The 25,674-nt window shown below is 45.0% G+C and overlaps 1 protein-coding gene across 1 annotated transcript in view; it reads left to right on the top strand.

Moving 5' to 3' along the window:
- The window catches only part of LOC126470792 (stAR-related lipid transfer protein 13), a 254,057-nt gene that overhangs the window by 177,369 nt on the left and 51,014 nt on the right, over window positions 1-25,674 (top strand). The window contains exon 9 of the mRNA XM_050098802.1: window positions 2,037-2,214. Coding sequence (XP_049954759.1) covers window positions 2,037-2,214 — 178 coding nt within the window. The remainder of the gene's footprint in view (window positions 1-2,036; window positions 2,215-25,674) is intronic.

The following is a 25,674-nucleotide window of genomic DNA, read 5'->3' as shown; positions in this document are numbered from 1 at the left end:
CGGTAAACGCGCGGGCTTCGACGACCAATCCACCTGTCACGAAATATGCTATTCAATACCGCTTCAACCGCACGCGAGCTATGTGCCGGATATCCATCATGTTGGAAGAACATCGCCATTCTGTCATGCAGTGAAACATCTTGTAGTAACATCGGTAGAACATTACGTAGGAAATCAGCATACATTGCACCATTTAGAACTGCCATCGATAAAATGGGGGCCAATTACCCTTCCTCCCATAATGCCGCACCATACATTAACCCGCCAAGTTCGCTGATGTTCCACTTGTCGCAGCCATTGTGGATTTTCCGTTGCCCAATAGTGCATATTATGACGGTTTACGTTACCGCTGTTGGTGGATGACGCTTCGTCGCTAAATAGAACGCTTGCAAAAAAATCTGTCATCGTCCCGTAATTTCTCTTGTGCTCAGTGGCAGAACTGTACACGACATTCAAAGTCGTCGCCATGTAATTCCTGGTGCATAGAAATATGGTACGGGTGCAATCGATGTTGATGTAGCATTCTCATCACCGACGTTTTAGAGATTCCCGATTCTCGCGCAATTTTTCTGCTACTGATGTGTGGATTAGCCGCGACAGCAGCTAAAACACCTACTTGGGCATCCTCATTTGTTGCAGGTCGTGGTTGACGTTTCACATGTGGCTGAACACTTCCTGTTTCCTTAAATAACTATCCGGCGAACGGTCCGGACACTTGGATGATGTCGTCCAGGATACGGAGCAGCATACATAGCACACGCCCGTTGGGCATTTTGATCACAATAGCCATACATCAACACGATATCGATCTTTGCCGCAATTGGTAAACGGTCAATTTTAACACGGGTAATGTATCATGAAGCAAATACCGTCCGCACTGGCAGAATGTTACGTGATACCACGTATTTATACGTTTGTGACTATTACAGCGCCATCTATCACAAAGCGAAAAAAGTGGTCAAACTAAAACATTCATATTTCTTTACGTACTACACGAATATGAAATAAAAAAAAACGCAGTTGATATCCATTTGACCTATGGCAGCGCCATCTAGCGGTCCAACCACAGCGCCATCTGGTTTCCCCTTCAAGCTAGACAAGTTTCGTACTTTGTAGTTTTTTCGTTTGACGCTTATTTAGTGAGAGATTTGGCCCGGTCACGATCAGTGGACCACCCTGTATGCTAGGAATTCCCACTTGAATGTAATTAACGAAAAGAATTGTAAAACAAGTTGCATGTATTAACAAACTAGCAATCAAGAAACAATAGTAAAATGAAAGTGCCTTAATAAATGAAATCAAAAATGAAACTGTGTAAAGTACATACCTGCAGAAAATATTTCGAGCGAGTAAAATTGTAATTTACAAAAGAAGAGAAACGCACTAATACCAACAGTAACCGTGCCTAAAAATAATTAATTCGGTTGTTGTGATTTCATGTATAAAGTTATTCAGTCTAAATTCCTCTAAGCAAACTTACTAAAACATAAATTAAGCTGTAGCGTAATCAGGTAACTAAAATTTTATGCAAAAGAACGTAAAGAGTAAGTTGGACCATCCGCCTGTGAGGCACAATAGTGTGAGTTCACAACATCAGTCTGTGAGGCGGGGAAATATTTGCTCTGCCCGGGACATCCGCCTGTGAGGCAGTGTGGGTCTGGAATGGAAGCAAGTTTTGCTGGGTAAATCGGCACGACGAGTCACGTGATCCTTACTACACTTCGGCTACATAGCAAATGAGACTCTCGTAGCGGGGAAGAACCGTCCGTAGGGCGAATTTCATCGTCTCTAGCGGAACAAACGTAATCCATATCCGCCTGTCGTTAAACTAGAGATCCCCCCTGTAAATGGCTACCTACAGTCAGATGGAAGGAAGAGATGTGCATGCTTCAGTGCGACGGTGCGTAACAGAGTATTGTTGCGGCAGGTGCGTGCGCTGGCACAGCTTCCGGCGTGCTGGGCTGACTGCGGCTGCTGTGGCCGCGGCTGCTGCTGCTGCCGGCTGGGAGCGTGACAAGGAGGAGCGGCGCGCGCAGAGGCAGCGGCAGCGCCGCCAGTTGGGCGCGCTCTCCGCCGGCCAGATGCTCGTGCTGCGCAAGCTGGCGCTGCTCAAGCTCACCGCCTGCATGGAGAAGTACTGCCCCACTCACCGCTCCGGCTGGAACTGGGAGCTCCCCAAGTTCATCCGCAAGATCAAGACGCCCGACTACAAAGGTAGGCACCTACATCCTACATGTTGTATTTCGGGAGGAGGAACCAGTGGTCGGGTAGAGGAGGCTCGCACTCGAAGGCTCCGAACTTGAGTCTCCCCAGAAGGTAAATTAAAATATATTTGTCAACTAGCAGACTACCAGCAGTAAAGTTCTATGTACTAAATGGTTCAAATGGCTCTGAGCACTATGGGACTTAACTTCTGAAGTCATCAGTCCCCTAGAACTTAGAACTACTTAAACCTAACTAACCTAAGGACATCACACACATCCATGTCCGAGGCAGGATTCGAACCTGCGACCGTAGCGGACACGCGGTTCCAAACTGAAGCGCTTAGAACCGCACGGCCACACCGGCCGGCGTTCTATGTACTGACTTGGCAGAAAATCCTAAGAAATTTTGGTCTTATGTCAAAGCGGTAGGTGGATCAAAACAAAATGTCCAGACACTCTGTGACCAAAATGGTACTGAAACAGAGGATGACAGACTAAAGGCCGAAATACTAAATGTCTTTTTCCAAAGCTGTTTCGCAAAGGAAGACTGCGCTGTAGTTCCTTCTCTAGATTGTCGCACAGATGACAAAATGGTAGATATCGAAACAGACGACAGAGAAACAATTAAAATCGCCCAAAAGAGGAAAGGCCGCTGGACCTGATGGGATACCAGTTCGATTTTACACAGAGCACGCGAAGGAACTTGCCCCCCTTCTTGCAGCGGTGTACCGTAGGTCTCTAGAAGACCGTAGCGTTCCAAAGGATTGGAAAAGGGCACAGGTCATCCCCGTTCTCAAGAAGGGACGTCGAACAGATGTGCAGAACTATAGACCTATATCTCTAACGTCGATCAGATGTAGAATTTTGGAACACGTATTATGTTCGAGTAAAATGACTTTTCTGGAGACTACAAATCTACTCTGTAGGAATCAGCATGGGTTTCGAAAAAGACGATCGTATGAAACCCAGCTCCCGCTATTCGTCCACGAGACTCAGAGGGCCATAGACACGGGTTCCCAGGTAGATGCCGTGTTTCTTGACTTCCGCAAGGCGTTCGATACAGTTACCCACAGTCGTTTAATGAACAAAGTAAGAGCATATGAACTATCAGACCAATTGTGTGATTGGATTGAAGAGTTCCTACATAACAGAACGCAGCATGTCATTCTCAATGGAGAGAATACTTCGGAAGTAAGAGTGATTTCAGGTGTGCCGCAGGGGAGTGTCGGAGGACCGTTGCTATTCACAATATACATTAATGACCTTGTGGATGACATCGGAAGTTCACTGAGGCCATTTGCGGATGATGCTGTGGTATATCGAGAGGTTGTAACAATGGAAAATTGTACTGAAATGCAGGAGGATCTGACGCATGGTGCAGGGAATGGCAATTGAATCTCAATGTAGACAAGTGTAATGTGCTGCGAATACACAGAAAGAAAGATCCCTTATCATTCAGCTACAATGTAGCAGGTCAGCAACTGGAATCAGTTAATTCCATAAATTATCTGGGCGTACGCATTAGGAGTGATTTAAAATGGAATGATCATATAAAGTTGATCGTCGGTAAAGCAGATGCCAGACTGAGATTCACTGGAAGAATCCTAAGGAAATGCAATCCGAAAACAAAGGAAGTAGGTTACAGTACGCTTGTTCGCCCGCTGCTTGAATACTGCTCAGCAGTATGGGATCCGTACCAGATAGGGTTGATAGAAGAGATAGAGAAGATCCAACGGAGAGCAGCGCGCTTCGTTACAGGATCATTTAGTAATCGCGAAAGCGTTACGGAGATGATAGATAAACTCCAGTGGAAGACTCTGCAGGAGAGACGATCAGTAGCTCGGTACGGGCTTTTGTTAAAGTTTCGAAAACATACCTTCACCGAAGAGTCAAGCAGTATATTGCTCCCTCCTACGTATATCTCGCGAAGAGACCATGAGGATAAAGTCAGGGAGATTAGAGCCCACACAGAGGCATACCGACAATCCTTCTTTCCACGAACAATACGAGACTGGAATAGAAGGGAGAGACGATAGAGGTACACAAGGTACCCTCCGCCACACACTGTCAGGTGGTTTGCGGAGTATGGATGTAGATGTAGATGTAGATGCCCTGTTATGTATTTATTTCAGTTCTATTAGTCCATCGTCCATCTACTCTGCCCTCCCCCCCCCCCCCTGCTCTCCCTCCCTCCACGCCGCTGTCCATCTCCTTTTCACCCTTCTCTGTCCACTCCTCCACCCCCACTCTCTATCCCTGTCCTCCTGCCTCTCTGACTCTCCACCTTCTACTCCACATCTTTCTGTCCATCTCCTCCATTTTCCTTTCTGTGTCATCTCCTTTTCCCCCCTCTCTCCGTCCATCTCCTCCTTTCTATACCCATCTCCTCCCCGGAAATTTGTGGTAAGGTTCTATGGGACCGAACTGCTGCCGGCCGTTTTGGCCGAGCGGTTCTAGGCCTTCAGTCAGGAACCGCGCGACCGCTACGGTCGCATGTTCGAATCCTGCCTCGGGCATCGATGTGGGTGATGTCCTTAGGTTAGTTAGGTCAGGGCTTCCCAACCTTTTCAGCTGGCGGACCCCTTCTTCGGTCGAAAATCCATTGCGGACCCCTAGTCAGTCAAGAGCACAGTAACTTTAAATTTCAGAGCGAAACCCATGGGAACTGAAAGCTTCTTAATGCAAGTGCCATGTTCCCAATGACCTCCCCCCCCCCCCCCCGAAGTATCAATAATAGTCTTTGGTTTAGAGATGAATGAAAATAACTTGAAATTAACGACCCAATTTGAATTCCCACTGTATCCAGACACATACTAGTGGATTTACTCCCTTTGTTCAACACACTATAGCCTGATTAAAATTACTTGGTAATTGAAATTTCACACGATGGAGCTGTCTTCCTCCAAGAGAAATCAACGTCACGTCCAAACTGTTCGCTGTTGACAAGCTGTCGCTTATGGTCTGTTCACTTCCACTATTTGGCTACTGTTGTGGAAGAAGCATGCATATTTCGTAACAGTCGTGGGTGTGTGTGTGGGGGGGGGGGGGAGGGGGGGGATTTCTCGTGAAATCTGAAGAAAAGTGTTCAAATGTATGTAAAGTCTTCCTTTGGTCGTCCTCCCTCCTCATTCATTTCAACTGGAAACTTCCCTTGTTGTGAAGGCGATGTTGAAACTGCACCCTTCTTCAGTGATCCTGACTTCAGCCACCGATCCATGTTAGAAGTAATAGACTGGTCAAAAATCGACTTATGAAATAGGTAGTGCACTGACAAAGCAAGTTTAACATTTAATGATGCCTGGGGCCGCATACGTGCCAGCGAGCGCTGTTACTGGTCGACAAAGCTCGCTCCGCGCATGCGTAAAAGGTTTCAGCGCATCTAGCGCCGTGCGCCAAGGCACAAACGACCCCGTACTGTTGCGTAACAGCCGATCAGAGAAGCCTCATTCTCCAGCACTAAACAGTGTATGCGATCTCACTTAGGAACTGAAAAGGCTGCTTGGGAATACGACCTGAAGTAAAACTGCACATGTTTTTCACACAAAAAAATAGTATTGAATTTGATTTTCACCCCCTGGAAAGAGCCGGCGGACCCCTAAGGGGTCCGCGGACCACAGGTTGGGAAGCCCTGAGTTAGGTTTAAGTAGTTCTAAGTTCTAGGGACTGATGACCTCAGATTTTAAGTCGCGTAGTGCTCAGAGCTATTTGAACCAAACTGCTGAGGTCATCGGTCCCTAAGCTTACACACTACTTAATCTAATTTAAAGTAACTTACGCTAAAGTCAACAGACACACCCACGCCCGAGGGAGGACTCGAACCTCCGACGGGAGGAGCCGCGCGAACCGTGACGAGACGCCTAAGACCGTACGGCTACCCCGGGCGGCCCATCTCCTCCCTGTCTATCTCCTCCTCTTCCCTTTCTCTGTCTATCTCCTCCACCCACTGTCTGCCTATCTCCTCCGTCCCTCATATCTGATTGAATTTTTTCCTGTTGAGAAGTGAGAAGGAGCGATATGTTTTACTCGGTAAAAAAAAACAACTTTGTATAGCCAACATCGCGTAAATACGTCTTTATTTTCGGTAACTGATTTCGACAGACTTTTCTTCTGGTCTTAGAAAGTTTGTACTACAAGATACTTATTGATTTGAAGAATATTGCGCGAATTAGATAAAAATACTCTCTGAAAAAGCTATTTACTCTTTGACTTTTGAACTTGGTTCAAATGGCTCTGAGCACTGTGGGACTTAACATCTGAGGTCATTAGTCCCCTAGAACTTGGAACTACTTAAACCTAATTAACCTAAGGCCATCACACACATCCATGCCCGAGGCAGGATTCGAACCTGCGACCGTAGCAGAAGCGCGGTTCCGGACTGAAGTGCCTAGAGCCGCTCGGTCACCCTGGCCGGCTTTTGAACTTTATCATATTTGTGACAATTCTTTTACTGGTTTGTACACGCCACGTTATACGATTGAAAGTAATGATTTAATATTTATACAGTCTTCAGTGTGTTTAATCCATACTTCTACAGTATTTGTTGCATAATTTATATGTTGTATAATGCACAGCTACTATACGCGTTGTCCAGTATTTGAGAATGAGAGTACTTTGTGACTTGCTACAAATTAGGAAGGAAATTTATCGCTTGCTACATTTTCGCTGTTCAAGCAGTAAACCTGTCGCATCAGCGATGACGTCAATACATTTAAATTTATTACTTCTTTGCTACTAACTCTATTCGCAACACATTTAGCAGACAGCATCCATATATGCCACTGAATGTACCTACAAAATTACATAATTGTACGACACACAGTTTAGAAGATATGATATAGCTTAGATCACATAAACACTTGTTTAGTTTCCGTAACTGGTTTCGATAGACTTTGCTGTCATCTTCTAGTCTTCAAATAAATTTTTGTTTCAAAACGTGTTCATTGTGAGTCGGAACCTCGTTCCAAGTTGTCATATTAGTGGATAAAATGTAGGACACTATACAAAGGTTTGTGAGAAATAAAACATGTACAATCAAAATGCAGGTTGTGCACATGGCCGTGTCCGTATATGTAGCGCTCACAGGTGTTTGTTAATTCTTCAAATCTCAATATACAGGGTGAATCACCTAGAACTTGCATCGCAAATATTTAGGAAATGGAAAGTGCTATTGATGTGCGTTTTTCATAGAATGGATTGATTTTAAGAGGCTCGTTCAAAAATGGTGCAAATGGCTCTGAGCACTATGGGACTTAACATCTGAGGTCATCAGTCCCCTAGAACTTAGAACTACTTAAACCTAACTAACCTAAGGACATCCCTCACATCCATACCCGAGGCAGGATTCGAACCTGCGACCGTAGCGGTCGCGCGGTTCCAGACTGAAGCGCCTTTAACCGCGTGGCCACAATGGCCGGCTTAAGACGCTCGTATTGTTAGCCAATTAACAGGATGTAATAATACTTAGAAAGTGTACTTTATGTGCAAACATACACTTTTTTAAATGGATAAATGCCTATTGACATCAACAAATTAAAAGTAGGGTAAATCAGAACGTCAGTGGTGTTTATTACAATATTCTAGTGGGAGTGGATTACGAGATATCGTATTTTGAGAAGTTCCCACACCGACCCGTGTACAATACTGTAGTAGCACACACTAAGGAACACCACAACTGCATAAAAACTGTGAGTCAATTCCTAAGGGACCAAACTGCTGAGGTCATCGGTCCCTAGACTTACACACTACTTAAAGGAACTTATGCTAAGAACAACTCACGACTCGAACCTCCGGCGGGAGACCACTCCGCGCGTCCACAACTGCATACGCTATTTATGTGGATTCTGATCAGTAATGAGACAACTGACCATCACTGGTTATGTTCTAAACGACCACCGGCAGCGGCAGTATTCACTTCCAGTCTGGTATGGAGCGACTGCTGCACACGTGCTAGCATTTCAGCAGAGGTGTCCGAGTAGGTTGCAGTAACACGTCGTCGCATATCATCGGATGTATCTGGTACGTCTTTGTGGACAGCATCCTCCTGCATTTCCCACAGAGAAAGTCTACAGGCGTCAAATCCGGGAAAGAGGCTGACCAAGACACTGGTCCCCTGCCTCCAATCCAACAACTTGGAAATAATTCGTAAAGACATGCTGTAGTACTTCGTGCACTATGGACTGGACAGCCCTCATGTTCCTACTACTGCTCCCTCCTAATCTGCAGAGGAACGTCTTCTAGCAACCATGGAAGATGGTCTGTTAGGAGGCTGCGATACTTGCGCGCATTAAGTGTTCACAGCCCTATGAACTTAGGAGCGCTGTATTCGCGTGTTTGAGCTGTAGGGGGGAGATACAGGAGTAATACATGCTGCCACAAAATAATTTTCAGCACAAAGCGACATCAAATGTTTTATGGTGTGTTTCTTCTTTTTATAGCTTGTGGAGCCATTTAGAGATCACTATTTGTTACTTTCTGTATTAACAGCAAATGCGGATTGATCGGTTTTTGTTCCGGCGCTCCTCAACTGATGGTTCACTATACCACACCACACGTTTACACTCCATGGACGCTGACGTTCCACTCGAAGAATCCAACGGAGATTGTAAACAGACCAATAGTGCATGTTTCGACGGTTTAGCAGGCCACGATTGGTATATGTGGCTTTATCACTAAACAAAATACGTGATACATCTGGAGTATCCTATCTTAATGCCCATGTACAGAAGTTAACCCGATCACCATAATCGTCACAATGCAGCTCCTGATGGAGAGAGATGTGATAGGGATGGAACATATGTCGATGGAGAATGCATAGTACTCTTGCCTGATTCATGCCACTTCCTCGTGCTGTTGCGCGGGAGCTAATATGCGGATTAACAGCAGCAAGAACATGATTTCCCCCTCTTCTGTCGTCACTTCTTTCCTTCTGTTACTTTGGTTATGTGTTACACTTCCACTTTCAAGTAAATGGTTGTGGAGTTTGATAAATAATTGCCGAGGTAGCTGACGTCTGTTGAGATATCTTGCGGCATACACCGTACACTCTCCATACACCATGAGCTTTTTCTGCATTGGTAAATCCTATCGTCCACTCACGACCTACTTCTTGGACTGTCACAGACTAACTCACTAGTAAGTCGTAATGTACTCAAGGAACACACAAGCCCACTGTAAGCAGACACACTAACATGGTACGTAGCCACTACGCAGGTTCAATTCCACAAACTATTGTCTGTGTGAAATGTTTTCAAAACACGATATCTCGTAAACGACTCGCACTAGAATCGTGCAATAAACCTTGGTTTGTTAATCTCAATAGACATTGTTCCATTTAAAAAAAGTGTGTGTTTGCACAAAAAACACGCTGTCTAGATATTATTACAACCTGTTTATTGGCTAACAATACGAGCCCCTGACTACCAATTCTTTCTGTGAAAGCCGCACATCAATAGCACTTACCATTTCCGCAAGATCTGTGGTGCAAGTTTTAAGTAATTCGCCCTTTATAGTAAAATGCACATTAGCACACCTGTTTATATTAGCTTCACATGTTTCATTCACTGATTACCCACCTTAAACGGCCTATGGAAAGCTAACGTTAACTGATAAGCTAATGTGCATTTTATCGTATATTGTGATTGTTAAGACTTAACGATCGTCTGTGAGCGCTACATACACTCCTGGAAATGGAAAAAAGAACACATTGACACCGGTGTGTCAGACCCACCATACTTGCTCCGGACACTGCGAGAGGGCTGTACAAGCAATGATCACACGCACGGCACAGCGGACACACCAGGAACCGCGGTGTTGGCCGTCGAGTGGCGCTAGCTGCGCAGCATTTGTGCACCGCCGCCGTCAGTGTCAGCCAGTTTGCCGTGGCATACGGAGCTCCATCGCAGTCTTTAACACTGGTAGCATGCCGCGACAGCGTGGATGTGAACCGTATGTGCAGTTGACGGACTTTGAGCGAGGGCGTATAGTGGGCATGCGGGAGGCCAGGTGGACGTACCGCCGAATTGCTCAACACGTGGGGCGTGAGGTCTCCACAGTACATCGATGTTGTCGCCAGTGGTCGGCGGAAGGTGCACGTGCCCGTCGACCTGGGACCGGACCGCAGCGACGCACGCATGCACGCCAAGACCGTAGGATCCTACGCAGTGCTGTAGGGGACCGCACCGCCACTTCCCAGCAAATTAGGGACACTGTTGCTCCTGGGGTATCGGCGAGAACCATTCGCAACCGTCTCCATGAAGCTGGGCTACGGTCCCGCACACCGTTAGGCCGTCTTCCGCTCACGCCCCAACATCGTGCAGCCCGCCTCCAGTGGTGTCGCGACAGGCGTGAATGGAGGGACGAATGGAGACGTGTCGTCTTCAGCGATGAGAGTCGCTTCTGCCTTGGTGCCAATGATGGTCGTATGCGTGTTTGGCGCCGTGCAGGTGAGCGCCACAATCAGGACTGCATACGACCGAGGCACACAGGGCCAACACCCGGCATCATGGTGTGGGGAGCGATCTCCTACACTGGCCGTACACCACTGGTGATCGTCGAGGGGACACTGAATAGTGCACAGTACATCCAAACCGTCATCGAACCCATCGTTCTACCATTCCTAGACCGGCATGGGAACTTGCTGTTCCAACAGGACAATGCACGTCCGCATGTATCCCGTGCCACCCAACGTGCTCTAGAAGGTGTAAGTCAACTACCCTGGCCAGCAAGATCTCTGGATCTGTCCCCCATTGAGCATGTTTGGGACTGGATGAAGCGTCGTCTCACGCGGTCTGCACGTCCAGCACGAACGCTGGTCCAACTGAGGCGCCAGGAGGAAATGGCATGGCAAGCCGTTCCACAGGACTACATCCAGCATCTCTACGATCGTCTCCATGGGAGAATAGCAGCCTGCATTGCTGCGAAAGGTGGATATACACTGTACTAGTGCCGACATTGTGCATGCTCTGTTGCCTGTGTCTATGTGCCTGTGGTTCTGTCAGTGTGATCATGTGATGTATCTGACCCCAGGAATGTGTCGATAAAGTTTCCCCTTCCTGGGACAATGAATTCACGGTGTTCTTATTTCAATTTCCAGGAGTGTATAACGATATGGCCACGCGCAGAGAGTGCTTTTTGCTTGTAAATATTTTATTTCTGAAAAACCTATGTATAATGTGCCACATTTTATCCACTAATATGACAGCTTGGCATGAGATTCCAACTCACAATGAACACGTTTTGGAACAATTTTTTTGAAGACCAGAAGATCTCAGCAAAGTCAGTCGAAACCGGTTGTGGGAAATAAAGACGTATTTATACAATCTTGGCTATTAAAAGATTTTTTACCACGTATCTTCTGAACTTCGTGTCGTACAATAGTATAATTTTGTAAGTACGCTCAGAGGCATATGTGGAAGCTGTCTGCTAAATGTGTTGCGAATAGATTTGGAAGTAAATAAATAATAAATTTAATCGTGCTGACGTCATCCCTGATGCGACGATGATGATGTTTGCTTCGTGAGGCGCTCAAGTGCGCGGTCATCAACTCCCGTACAAGGTCCCAATTTTTTCGCAGTCCAATTTTTACACAGTCCTATCTAGCCACTGTCAGGTATGATGATGATGAAATGATGAGGACAACACGAACACCCAGTCCCTGGGCACAGAAAATCCCCAACCCGGCCGGGAATCGAACCCGGGACCCCGTGATCCAGCAACGCTAGCCACTAGACCACGAGCTGCGGACCCTGATGCGACACTTTTACAGCATGAATAGGGAATATGTAGTAAGCGATCGACTTTTTTCCTTTCATTATTTTGTGGGGGTTGGCAGCTAGAAAAACGTTCGTATTTTGTAGCACGTCGCTAAGTACTCTCGTTCTCAAATACTGGATAGCGCGCATAGTAGCTGTGCGTTATGCAACGTGTAGATTGTGCAACAAATAGTGTGGAAGTATGGATTAAACACATTGAAGATTGTATAGGCATTGTATTCATTACATTGAATCGTATCACATAACATGTATCAACCAATAAAAGCAATGTCATAAATGTGATGAAGTTCAGAAGTCAAGGAGTAACAAACTTTTTCGTAAAATAAATATTTTTATCTAATTTGCGTAATATTCTTCAAATCATTAAAAATCGTTCACTACACACTTTCTGAAGTCGGGTGTGTTCTTCGTCACGGTTCGAGCTTACCAAAGTTTATCGAAATCGGCTCAGCGGTTCAGTAATAATAAATTTAAACTTCATGCATGATGAGGCAGTTTTTCACTGATCTCAGTGTTTATGACGTCATATACCCTGAACTATGTGTCGTAGAATTATATAATTTTGCAGGTACATTCAGTGATATATGCGAACTCTGTCTGCAAAATGTGTTGGGAATACAGTTAGCAGTAAAGAAGTAACAAATTAAAATGTCATGCTTTATGCGGCAATTTTACTGCATGAAAAGCGAAATTGTAGTAAGCGAGAAACATTTTGCTTTTCATCATTTTTTGCAAGGTATATCAACGAGAAAAACTTTCGCAAAGGTTTGATGATATGTGTGAAGTTCGTTGCAAGTCACTAAGTGCTGTCATTCTCGCCGCGCGGGGCAGCTGCGCGGTCTTAGGCGCCTTGTCACGGCTCGCCCCGTCGGAAATTCGAGCCCTCCCTCCGGCATGGGTGTGTGTGTTGTCCTTAGCGTAAGTTAGTTTAAGATAGATAAAGTAGGGTGTAAGCGTAGGGAACGATGACCTCAGCAGTTTTGTCCCATAGAATCTTACCACAAATTTCCATATTTCCTGTCACTCTCAAATACTGGAAGAACACAGTCTATTAGAGCGTCGTGAGCTACGATGCTTTTTCATCCCCGTCCCCACTCCTTTGATAGATAGGCGGTTCTTAAAACCACAGCGATTTTTTCAAGACTGTAACTAATGTGTACCAAATTCGGCTGAAATCGGTGCGGTGTTTTCGGAGGAGATGTAGCACTGGCATACATTCATTTTTATACGCTACTGGCCATCGGAATTGCTATACCACGAAGATGATGTGCTACAGACGCGCAATTTAACCGACAGGAAGAAGATGCTGTGATATGCAAATGATTAGCTTGAGCATTCACACAAGGTTGGCGCCGGTGGCGACACCTACAACGTGCTGACATGAGAAAATGTTTCCAACCGATTTCTCATACACAAACAGCAGGTGACCGGCGTTGCCTGGTGAAACGTTGTTGTGATGCCTCGTGTAAGGAGGAGAAATGCGTACCATCACGTTTATGACTGTGATAAAGGTCGGATTGTAGCCTATCGCGATTGCGGTTTATCGTATCGCGACATTGCTGCTCGCGTTGGTCGAGATCCAATGACTGTTAGCAGAATATGGAATCGGTGGGTTCAGGAGGGTAATACGGAACACCGTGCTGGATCCTAACGGCCTCGTATCACTAGCAGTCGAGATGACAAGCATCTTATCCGCATGGCTGTAACGGATCGTGCAGCCACTTCTCAATCCCTGAGTCAACAGATGGGGACGTTTGCAAGACAACAACCATCTGCACGAACAGTTCGACGATGTTTGCAGCAGCATGGACTATCAGCTCGGATACCATGGCTGTGGTTACCTTTGACGCTGCATCACAGACAGGAGCGCCTGCGATGGTGTACTCAACGACGAACCTGGCTGCACGAATGGCAAAACGTCATTTTTTCGGATGAATCCAAGTTCTGTTTACAGCATCATGATGGTCGTATCCGTATTTGGCGACATCGCGGTAACTCACATTGTAAGCGTGTATTCGTCATCGCCATACTGGAGTATCACCCGGCGTGATGGTATGGGGTGCGATTGGTTACACGTCTCGGTCATCTCTTGTTCGCATTGACGGCACTTTGAACAGTGGACGTTACAATGGAGATGTGTTACGGCCCGTGGCTCTACCCTTCATTCGATCCCTGCGAAACCCTACATTTCAGGAGGGTAATGCACGACCGCATGTTTTAGGTCCTGTACGGGCCTATCTGGATACAGAAAATGTTCGACTGCAGCCCTGGCCAGCACATTCTCCAGATCTCCTACCAATTGAAAACGTCTGGTCAATGGTGGCCGAGCAACTGGCTCGTCGCAATTCGCCAGTCACTAGTGGTATCGTGTTGAAGCTGCATGGGCAGCTGTACCTGTACACGTCATCCAAGCTCTGTTTGACTCAATGCCCAGGCGTATCAAGGCCGTTATTACGGCGCGAAGTGGTTGTTCTGGGTACTGATTTCTCAGGTGGCTATTGTGTCTGCCAAAGCCAGTGTTTGGGGACAGGAGGTGTTCTCGCGCATAGAAGTAATTGGCTGGTCTTACCTCGATTCTCTTAAATAGGTCATGACCGCAGCCCTCACGGCTGGCCTACGTTGGTAGTAACAGCCCCGTGACGGCCGGTGTTTTCGACTTCAATTGCAGAGAAGCTTGTTAAAGTCCTGCCAGAGGACAACACCTGAGAAACGAGCTGTAAGCAGGAGCAGCTCCTGATTCTGATAGCTTGATGGGCCCTTACCTTAAATAATTTCGTGGGGTGTAGCAATCGTGTGCCCTCTGTGACGGAGCTGGTGCTGTCGTGGTTTATTTTGAAGTCGCCAGTAGGTGATCCTTTGCAATTAACCGAGTTACTGAGTGCAGTACGGAAAACTGAGAGAATCGAATTTGCGTTCCCGGGCGCTGGCGTGGAACTCAGCTGAGGCGCTTTCCTGTTTCTATCGACAAGTGTTGTGGATTAGTGAGCGTGGACTTGTTCCATAAAAAGAGAGACCCTAGGTCAGCGCGCGGAGCCATTAGCCGGCTGGCGCTGGTGAGTAATCGAATTGACGGACTTGCCTAGGATTAATTGCTACCAATAAGTGTCACTTATTTCTGTGCGAATTGGAGTGTGGTGTTTTGTGCGATTTCTGACCTGTTGACTTAAAACAGTACCAGTAAACTCCCAATTCTTTAAAGAATCTAACTCCCATGAATAAGACAGCTTCAAACGTCTGATTACTTTACAAATGAGTTAATGTCTTAAATATTTGACTTCAAGTATGTAAGCACGAAAAGTTTAGAAAATTTTTAAAATTTATATTTAAAGTTTGTTGGAAGTCTGTAAATGCCCTCCTTATGAAATACTCGATGAGTATAATCTGGGTAATTTGCGCCCCATTTTAAGCAAAAGCTAGTTTTCCACACATCCCAATTTTTATGACGTCATATCTCCTTAACTATGTTGTCGTACAGTGATATAATTTTGCAGGTACATTCAGCTGCCAGCAAAGTGTGTTGCGAATACAGTTAGTAGTAAAGAAGTAATAAATTAAATCGTCATGTGTGATGTTGAAGATTTACTGCGTGCCATTTTAAGCAGAAGGCATAAGGGACAGTCAAATGCAAACGGGGCAGATGGAAAAAGGCGTCTAAACTTTTTGTTGTTTCAAGATAAATCGCCATAATTGTTAACACATTTATCACGCAGTGAGACAAGGCGGTCAATGATGTCGTTGAAAACAGTCCGCGGTTGCCTACGGAGCTATGATAGTACACAGGCATCTCTTCATCCGAACCAAATAAGCTGTCAATAATGCCTTTCCTCAGGGCTCAAAAAATATGGAAATCGCATGGGGAGATATCGGGACTGCGTGGAGGATGCGTAAGGGTCTTCCAGCAAAACTCTTGCAGCATAGTCGAAACAAGCTTGGCAACATGTGAGTAGGCATTACCCTGCAGCCGAATGATGACATCCATCACTTTTCCTGGACGTTTTGACTTAATGGCGGTCTTCAATTTTTGCACATCCTCGACGCAATCCCGATCTCTCCCCACGCGATTTCCATGTTTCTGGAGCCCTGATGAGAGTCATTCGTGACAGTCGAATTGCTTCGGACGAAAGGGTGCACGCCTGGATAGAATCACGCTTCCGTAGGCAAGTGCAAAAATTGTTCCATGACAGCATTCTCTCTGAGAGGGATAAATGGATTGGCACTGATGCCGATAACATTTCGATTAATTTATAGTTTACATACTGTTTTCCCATCTGTCTAGTTTTCATTTGATTGTCCCTTAAAGTTCTTCACGCGTGTAAATATTTACGACGTTATATCTCCGTAACTATGTGTCATACAGTGATATAATTTTACAGGTACATTTAGAGATATACACTTTGGGATCAAAAGTATCCGGACACCTCCAAAAACATACGTTTTTCATATTAGGTGCATTGTGCTGCCACCTACTGCCAGGTACTCCTTATCAGGAACCTCAGTAGTCATTAGACATCGTGAGGGAGCAAAATGGGGCACTCCGCAGAACTCACGGACTTCAAACATCGTCAGGTGATTGGGTGTCACTTGTGTCATACGTCTGTACACAAGATTTCCACACTCCTAAACATCCCTAGATCCACTGTTTCCGAAGTGATAGTGAAGTGGAAACGTGAAGGGACATGTACAGCGCAAAAGCGTACAGGCCGACCTCATCTGTTGACTGACAGAGACTGCCGGCAGTCGAAGAGGGTCGTAATGTGTAATAGGCAGACATCTATCCAGTCCATCACACAGGAATTCCAAACTCCATCAGTATCCACTGTAAGTACTATGACAGTTAGGCAGGAGGTGGGAAAACTTGGGATATCATGGTCGAGCGGTTGCTCATAGCCACCCATCACGCCGGTAAATGCCAAACGACGCCTCACTTGCACTGTTGAAGAGCAATTCGGATATGGCGATTGCATCTTTCAACACGATCGAGCACCTGTTCATAATTCACAGCCTGTGACGGAGTGGTTACACAACAATAACATCCCTGTAATGGACTAACCTGCACGGAGCCCTGACCTGAATCCTGTCGAACACCTTTGGGACGTTTTGGAACGCCGACTTCGTGCCAGACCTCACCGACCGATGTCGATACCTCTCTTCAGTGCAGCACCCCGTGAAGAATGGGCTGCCATTCCCCAAGAAGTCTTCCAGTACCTGATTGACCGTATGCCTGCGAGAGTGGAAGCTGTCTTCAAGGCTAAGGGTGGGCCAACACCATATTAGATTCCAGCATTACCGATGGAGGGAGCCACGAGCTTGTAAGTCATTTTCAGCCAGGTGTTCGGATACTTGCGATCACATAGTGTATGTAGCTACAGTCTGAAAAGTGTGATGCGACTCGCCAGCAAAGAAGTAACAAATTAAAACGTTATGTCTGATGCTGAAATTTTATTACATAAACAGCGAAAGTGAAGTGAGCAACAAAGTTTTCTCCTTTCATTATTTTGTAGAGGGTGCAGCGAGAAAAAGTTTAGGAAAGGCTTTAAATTACTTGTAAAATTTTTTTGAAGTCGCTGAGTGCTCTTCATTCTCAAATACTACATGAATAAAGTCCGAGTATTTGCGCACCGCCAGCGATGGTGCCTAAAGACAAATACACATTTTCTGATTGTAATACTTGTCCTGTTGTGTTAAACTTGTAACATAATATTGTACTTCTCCCTGAGTAGATTATGACAGCATTTTAAATTTTCAAATTCTGTCATTAATTACTTGAAATTTTGAAAAGCAAATTTTTGTCCTCTGTGGGGGTCGTTAGACAGGCACCTGCAACTGGTACCGGGTTTCGGGTTTCATGTTGCGGAATAGCGGTCTAGTAATGTAAATTCCTGTTCTAGTCTTGTGGCCGGAGTTGCTAGTAGTCAGCTGGGGGCGATGTATTGAACTGTTAGCTCGGGTAACATATTCCAGTCCACTGGTCGGATATCGGAATGTTACCTGAAAGTAGTCAGGTAGCCACAGAGCTTTTAATTAATGTCTTCGGAGTTGAGAGAAGTTTAACAGTGTCTCGCGGGTCAAAGCGGGGCTGCTAGCCCACATTTAGACTGTTTTTACATACGTAGCAGTGAAGGGAGTTAATCCGGGTCCGTTTCCGATTCAATTCTCATAGCAGCACGTTGCGTAATTTTCTCGCGGGCCACACGTCGCCAAAAGAGTGTTGATTCTGGCCATAGCCACGGGTATGATTTCACACAACGCCATGGAAGTACTGACGTGCAGACGAAAGAAACAATTCAGTGCGACAGAATTTGAATCGGCAGAAAGCATTTTGAATATTTTCCACGCCGATTTAAATAATGACAGTCAGTCAATTTAGAACTGGTGATATCGAGTGATGTTTTTCAGACAGGTAGTAGCTAATCTTTACGCTGCGCCACAGTCAACTGTTGTCAAAGTTGTTACCACATGACAGTTGGAGCGACACTAGCGCACCTATTGACGGGAAAGCCGGCCGTCTATTAATGTCATATACACCGTTAGCATTATGTTTGTAATTCTTTTCCTATGTAGCTTACTGATTAAGTAGCGTATTTTTGCGTCCCGTGCAGTATAAACATGAGTGTGCAAATGTACATCTTGAATGAAGTGACAGTACTAAAACGACGGAGAAAAGAATGTTTGCCGGTACTAAAAAGTTAAAAATGCTTTCCTTGGATTATGTGGTAAGTTTCCATTGTTCAGTTTCCACTATTTTGCACATATTTTCCGCGTTCGACTTACGAAATTCATAACCTAACTTTAAACCTTTTCGTGACAGGAATATGCACTTCATCTCATTCAGGAGACGAAATAAAACATGTATTAAGACAAATTACACCTGACGATGGACCCACAGGGTTCGAAATGCATCGTGTAGTTAATAAGACACGAAAAAGTTGTGACTGAAGGCGTTGTTTAATTCATACCTCCAATGTTTTGAATACAGTCACGTTTTAAGCTGCAAAATATGGATAAATTTAAAGTAGTAAAATAACAAAGATCAACATAAATGATCGTAAAATATATGTAAACAGAGAAACAACTCGTCAATGAAATGTTGTAAGCCAATTGCACTTTGCCCGCTAGAGAAAGAGAATATAAACACAGTATAACACGCATGTGAAGCGTATACACGTACTTCCACGTGGAAGATCGACTCACCATTGTAAGTTTTGCTCTGCTTTTTAGTCAGTAGGATGACCGTTGGCAAATATACAACTATCGTTTTATTGTGTTGTGTGGTATGAGGTTCTTCCAATTACAGGTAGAAATATGATTCAAACTAAGTTATAATGTGTAACTTATATTACAGTTAACATAAATGTATATATAATACTAAGGATTGCCAGTCACTGCATAACGACCAGCAAAAAACGGGCAAAATCATCCGTAAAGTAAGAAATAGGGTAACAACAGAAATAAATTAATACACACCTAACACACAAACATCTCAAATGAGCTTTAAGTACTTGGAGCTAAATAATTTAAATAAATTTTAACAATAAACTTATTTTTATAAAATATGCTCGTCTTTCTTCACTTGGTTTCTATGACATTTGTGACTTTCTCTTTGTATGATTGGCACTTCCCTTATTACGTATTAATTTTCTACGAAGTATATCACACTTCACTCTGTTTTCAAACACAAGAATAATTTTATTTAATCTAATCACTTCATATCAAAAAGACGTCTGTGTTGAAGCTTCGGAAGTTTGTGGCTGTGATGTAGCAACAACCGAAACATTGGTTTCTTCTGTGCCGTAGAGCTGTTGTACCGCTTCTGTCGTTTCTTTATAACGCCTGTGTGGCAGTTTTCTCTTCAGAGACAACTGTGGTACCGTATTTCGTACATTATAGGTACATTATAGGTACTGCAGTACATACTAAGATTTTTTTATTTCCCACGTTTATAAACTCGTTTGTGTCAAAGTTTAGAGAAAAAAAGCTCCAGGTTGGTGGTTCTCTTCCTTCAATTATGAATTTTATGCGCTTATTCTTCCTGGCAAATTGGTTAATTACATCGTCAGTAGGACAATCAATGTCAGGGTGATTGTTCAACAGAGCTAAGCCATTAAGTCGATCCTCCCTCATTCTCAACCTCAGCTATGTCTTTGTACGTCGCAATGTTGAAAAACTTCTTTCTACTGTAGCAATAGATACAGGTAGACAATCAAATATTTTGTACAGCGTGTGCCAAGTAGGATAGTCAGATCTAGGACAAACAGACATCGCTTGCATAACAGAATCACGATCATTAAGGGCGTTTATGCTCGTTTGCTTGTGTTGAGGAGTCTCTCCCATTAGGCTGTTTTTAGTTTCAAAGAATGATTCTTCTTCAAAGAACGGTAGTTCAGTTAAGCACTGATTCAATTTATGTGCCAGACCATTACCGTCATGTTTCAGTAGCTGTGAGGGCAAAAGTACGTTGAATTTTAAATGATAAATATTTCCTTCAGCAAAACGTTCTCTCAAGTCAGTAGTAACATGGTCCGGTGTTGGAATAAAAAGTTAGCCGCGCGGGATTAGCCGAGCGGTATAGGGCGCTGCAGTCATGGACTGTGCGGCTGGTCCCGGCGGAGGTTCGAGTTCTCCCTCGGGCATGGGTGTGTGTGTGTTTGTCCTTAGGATAATTTAGGTTAATTAGTGTGTAAGCTTAGGGACTGATAACCTTAGTAGTTAAGTCCCATAAGATTTCACACACATCTGAACATAAAAAGATATTTTCCAATATGTCATAGTATCATCATCATGATCGCAGTTTTCCATGTATCGTTTCGATATCACTAGAATAGCCGCGACTTTTCTCGTAGGTATGTGTTAGCTATCTTTGTGCCAGACAGAAACGTATAAAATAAGATGACGCGGGTGCGCGTGCTACATAGGAAAGTACAACTACTCGATAACTCGATTCAGTCGAGTCGACTGACGAAAGAAACGGACGAATAGCGTGCAGGCTGACTGGCGAGGGCGGCGCGGGTGGCAATGCGGGCCGGCCGTAATGACCGAGCGGTTCTAGGCGCTTCAGTCTGGAACCGCGCGACCGCTACGACCGCGGGTTCGAATCCTGCCCTGGGCATGGATGTGTGTGATGTCCGTAGGTTAGTTAGGTTTAAGTAGGTCCAAGTTCTAGGTGGCTGATGACCTCAACTGTTAAGTCCCATACTGCTCAGAGCCATTTGAACCATTTTTTTGCAATGCGGGCGGCCCCGCAGGGGTGGAGGGGGGCGACCCGCGCGCCCCCCATATGTATCTCCCATTGCCTAACACTACTTATGAGGGTTTCTGTGAGGGACATAAGTGACGCTAAATTCTTAACATTTACAATGAACAGGTGAAAATTAAGCAGGTACGTGTATTTTATTTACCTCGTAAAAGGTAAAACGTGTTAATCATAATGATTAATTCTAAACATGAGAAAACGTTATACGTATTAAAAAAATGTAATAATCATCAAATAAACATGATTATAATGGCCTTCAGTTCATATTAGTATTAAGAATGCACATTTTGATTTCCGTGGAGAGCTCGCAGACTGAAGCGTTGGATTCAGTGTCTAGATAATTTATTGTTACTTTGATTAATTGTGTTCGCTGCCTAAGCTGGGCCGGTTGCGTTCTGAGTTGAAATTTGTGAAGCATATAGATGGGAGCAGTTTGTGCAGTATGAGCCTGAACTAGCTGGCGACTAATGAAGAAATACCAGATATTAGATTCTGGATTTTCGATTCCATTTGCAAATCAAAAAGTACTTTATGGATGCGCTTTTCTGTTGAAGACGTCAGTGTTCCACTTCCTCGAAACCCCATAATTGTTTTCTGTTTCGACGTATAAGTTTGGAATTTGGCTCAAAGTTGCCCACAACCTTTCTCTCTAATGGTGCAAAAGAGTGAAGCCCTGCGGCGTCACCCTCAGAGTCAGCGACGCTTCAAACAGCAAGGTGTTGACACATGCAGCCCTGGTCAGAACTTCATGTGGAGTGTAAGATGGGTTAACGATGGCACCTTTGAGTGTCGGGTATTCTGCCAGATATCCGCCAGAATTCACGACACCTGAGAGATGTCAACAAATCGCCGGGAAAGCCTGAAGAATTACATTGAGTTAACGATGTCACATGGACGGAAAGTTTCGCCAGAATTCGTCCCAATGTCGCTGTCGACGTTTCACGCAATGGGAAGGTCGGCACACACCTCTCTTGCCCAAATTTCATCCCTTCTTTTGACACTCGGCGATGGCGATCGGGACCGCGACACCCAGCGTTGAAAACGCGCGGTTTTCTTAGGAAAACATTTCAGATACACTGTCGCTCAGAATCGACACGAAAAAGCTTCAGGGGGTGGCATAAAGGCCGTCAATGATACCACCCCTTTCCTTGGGGCGTTGATTTCCACGCATTTCGCCGTCGAAAACGACAGCTCGAAGCACGAGGAGCAACAAGACGACGTTCTTGAAACTTTCGACACTGCTGACACCCCTACGATAATTCAACCTCTCTCTTAGGACATCGTGGGGCTGCAACCCTGTTGAATGTGATCGTACTCATTTGGAGTGTAGTGCTACCACAATTTTTCTACATCTACATTTATACTCCGCAAGCCACCCAACAGTGTGTGCCGGAGGGCACTTTACGTGCCACTGTCATTACCTCCGTTTCCTGTTCCAGTCGCGTATGGCTCGCGGGAAGAACGACTGCCGGAAAGCCTCTCTGCGCGCTCGAATCTCTCTAATTTTACATTCGTGATCTCCTCGGGAGGTATAAGTAGGGGGAAGCAATATATTCGATACATCCAGAAATGCACCCTCTCGAAACCGCGATGCAGAGTGCCTCTCTTGCAGAGTTTGCCACTTGAGTTCGCTAAACATGGTTCAAATGGCTCTGAGCACTATGGGACTTAACATCTATGGTCATCAGTCCCCTAGAACTTAGAACTACTTAAACCTAACTAACCTGAGGACGTCACACAACACCCAGTCATCACGAGGCAGAGAAAATCCCTGACCCCGCCGGGAATCGAACCCGGGAACCCGGGCGTGAGAAGCGAGAACGCTACCGCACGACGACGAGCTGCGGACGCTAAACATCTCCGTAATGCTGTCACGCTTACCAAATAACCCTGTGACGAAACGCGACACTCTTCTTTGGATCTTCTCTATCTCCTCTGTCAACCCGACCTTTTACGGATCACGCACTGATGAGCAATACTCAAGAATAGGTCGAACGAGTGTTTTGTAAGCCACCTCCTTAGTTAATGGACTACATTTTCTAAGGACTCTCCCAATGAATCTCAACCTGGCACCCGCCTTACCAACAATTAATTTTATATGACCATTCCACTTCAAATAGTTCCGTACGCATTCTCCCAGATATTTTACAGAAGTAACTGCTACCAGTGTTTGTTCCGCTGTCATATAATCATACATTTGTGCTCAAGTATAGACGGTAGAACCACTAGCAACCGTTCAAAACAACTGAACGAGGCGGCCGTTGTGGCAGAGCGGTTCTAGGCGCTTCAGTCCGGAGCCGCGCGACTGCTATGGTAGCAGGTTCGAATCCTGCTTCGGGCATGGATGTGTGTGATGTCCTTAGATTAGTTAGGTTTAAGTAGTTCTGAGTTCTAGGGGACTGATGACCTCAGATGTATAGTGCTCACAGCCATTTGAACTATTTTGAACCACCGAACGAAATTTGATCGTGATCCGAAGGAGCAAAGGATGTTTATGCTTTCTCAGTCGTTCGTCAACCCGTAGGGAGGGTTGCCTGCCCTGCTTGAGCAGCCGTGAGGCTCCACGCAGATGAATGGTTGTTGAAGTCTCTAACAGATATATTTTTAACGTGCTCAACAAAGGTGCATGGGTGGCACCGAAGATGCCGAATCATGGCATTGGGTAGAACGCCACGCATGTAGAATTGTAGAGAAATTTGCTGTCAGTGTGACTTCAAATGGTTCAAATGGCTCTGAGTACTATGGGACTTAACATCTATGGTCATCAGTCCCCTAGAACTTAGAACTACTTAAACCTAACTAACCTAAGGACAGCACACAACACCCAGTCATCACGAGGCAGAGAAAATCCCTGACCCCGCCGGGAATCGAACCCGGGAACCCGGTCGCGAATGTGACTTCATTCTCCCACTTTATACGTCACGTGAACTTCTGAACAGTTGCCTTTTTTTCGCATGTGTCGACTCCTCACTGTTTGAAACATCGCCGTGCTCGATGGTTGACTTCACAGGGCGCCAATCATTTGCACCATTACAGAGGAAGTTTGTAGGCACCTTTGAGCCAAATTTCAAACTTAACGCGTTGCAATGGAAGTGATACTTTTTTCGCGCAATGTGTTTATGAATCAATGAGGCTCGTGAAGGAACCAATACTGCTTCGCCACATCGAGAGCCCCAGACTCATTCCTGTTATTCAACGTGTATTCATCTTAGGTCAAAACTAAGGGTTTTTATTTTCTTCAAGTTTACTTTTGTTGTTTCCTGGTTGTTCTTATTTGTGAGGAACTGCTGACAGTTATTTGTTTCATCTTTGTATAATCCACGAAATTAACCAGCCAGAAAAAAATAAATTCACGATAATTTATTTTTATTTATTTATTGTTCCGTGGGACCAAATTAAGGAGAAGTCTCCATGGTCATGGAACGAGTCAATACATGAAATTATAACACGATATTAGAAACAGATAAAATGAAATATAAAAAAACATATTCAGGTGACAAGTCGTAAGTTTAAATAAAGAAAATCAACAATGAAACACTGGAATTTGCTTAATTTTTTAGCTCTTCCAGGAGCTCCTCGACAGAACAGAAGGAGTGAGCCATGAGGAAACTCTTCAGTTTAGACTTAAAAGAGTTTGGGCTACTGCTAAGATTTTTGAGTTCTTGTGGTAGCTTATTGAAAATGGATGCAGCATAATACGGCACTCCTTTCTGCACAAGAGTCAAGGAAGTGCATTCCACATGCAGATTGGATTTCTGCCTAGTATTAACTGAGTGAAAGCTGCTAACTCTTGGGAATAGGCTAATATTGCTAACAACAATACTGTTCAGATTCCGTTTTTTGTTAGACCATTCTACCAAGGTGCTAATGCAAGGGCAAATCAGAATGCGTGCGAAAAATTGGAAGTTTTAACAGTGGGGTGTTGTAAAACAAAAGCACCAAACGGAGAGAACCGCGGACACGAGTGTGCAATCTGGGATGGGGAGACTACTGCTCCTGCGGGAGGCATGTGTCACTGCACCGGTGTATGTGCCCTTTTCCTCTTCGTGCAAAGGCCTCACGCACCTAATGCGCACGGAAAGTTGCGCTAGTATAACCGACTTGTAGAATGTGGCTGTGCGTTGAAATGACGGTCAGATCCGAGTTGCAGAGGTTCAGGGGCGTTGCTTCCCACGATTATAGCTCTTATAGGCTTCTGAAAGGCCCATCAATCTGAGTCTATCGGGGTCTTACGAATCTCCAAATGTTTTCACGTTCCACTACTTACAACCAAGGGCATTGTGTCAACGATACTTTTTTAGTTTCTGTCGTTGACAGTTCTATCCGCTACATTATTACTCGGCAAACCAAACTGGTAACTTGGACACGGTGGCGACATAGTCGTGTTAATGACCGAGGAGCAGGGAAGTAGCTAGAGCGGACCCGCCATTACTCTGACAACTGAACCGAT

This window comes from Schistocerca serialis, chromosome 3 (assembly GCF_023864345.2).
Source record: "Schistocerca serialis cubense isolate TAMUIC-IGC-003099 chromosome 3, iqSchSeri2.2, whole genome shotgun sequence".
NCBI lineage: Eukaryota > Metazoa > Arthropoda > Insecta > Orthoptera > Acrididae > Schistocerca > Schistocerca serialis.
Note: the sequence above shows the minus strand (reverse complement) of the source record. Positions and strands in the feature narration are given on the sequence as shown.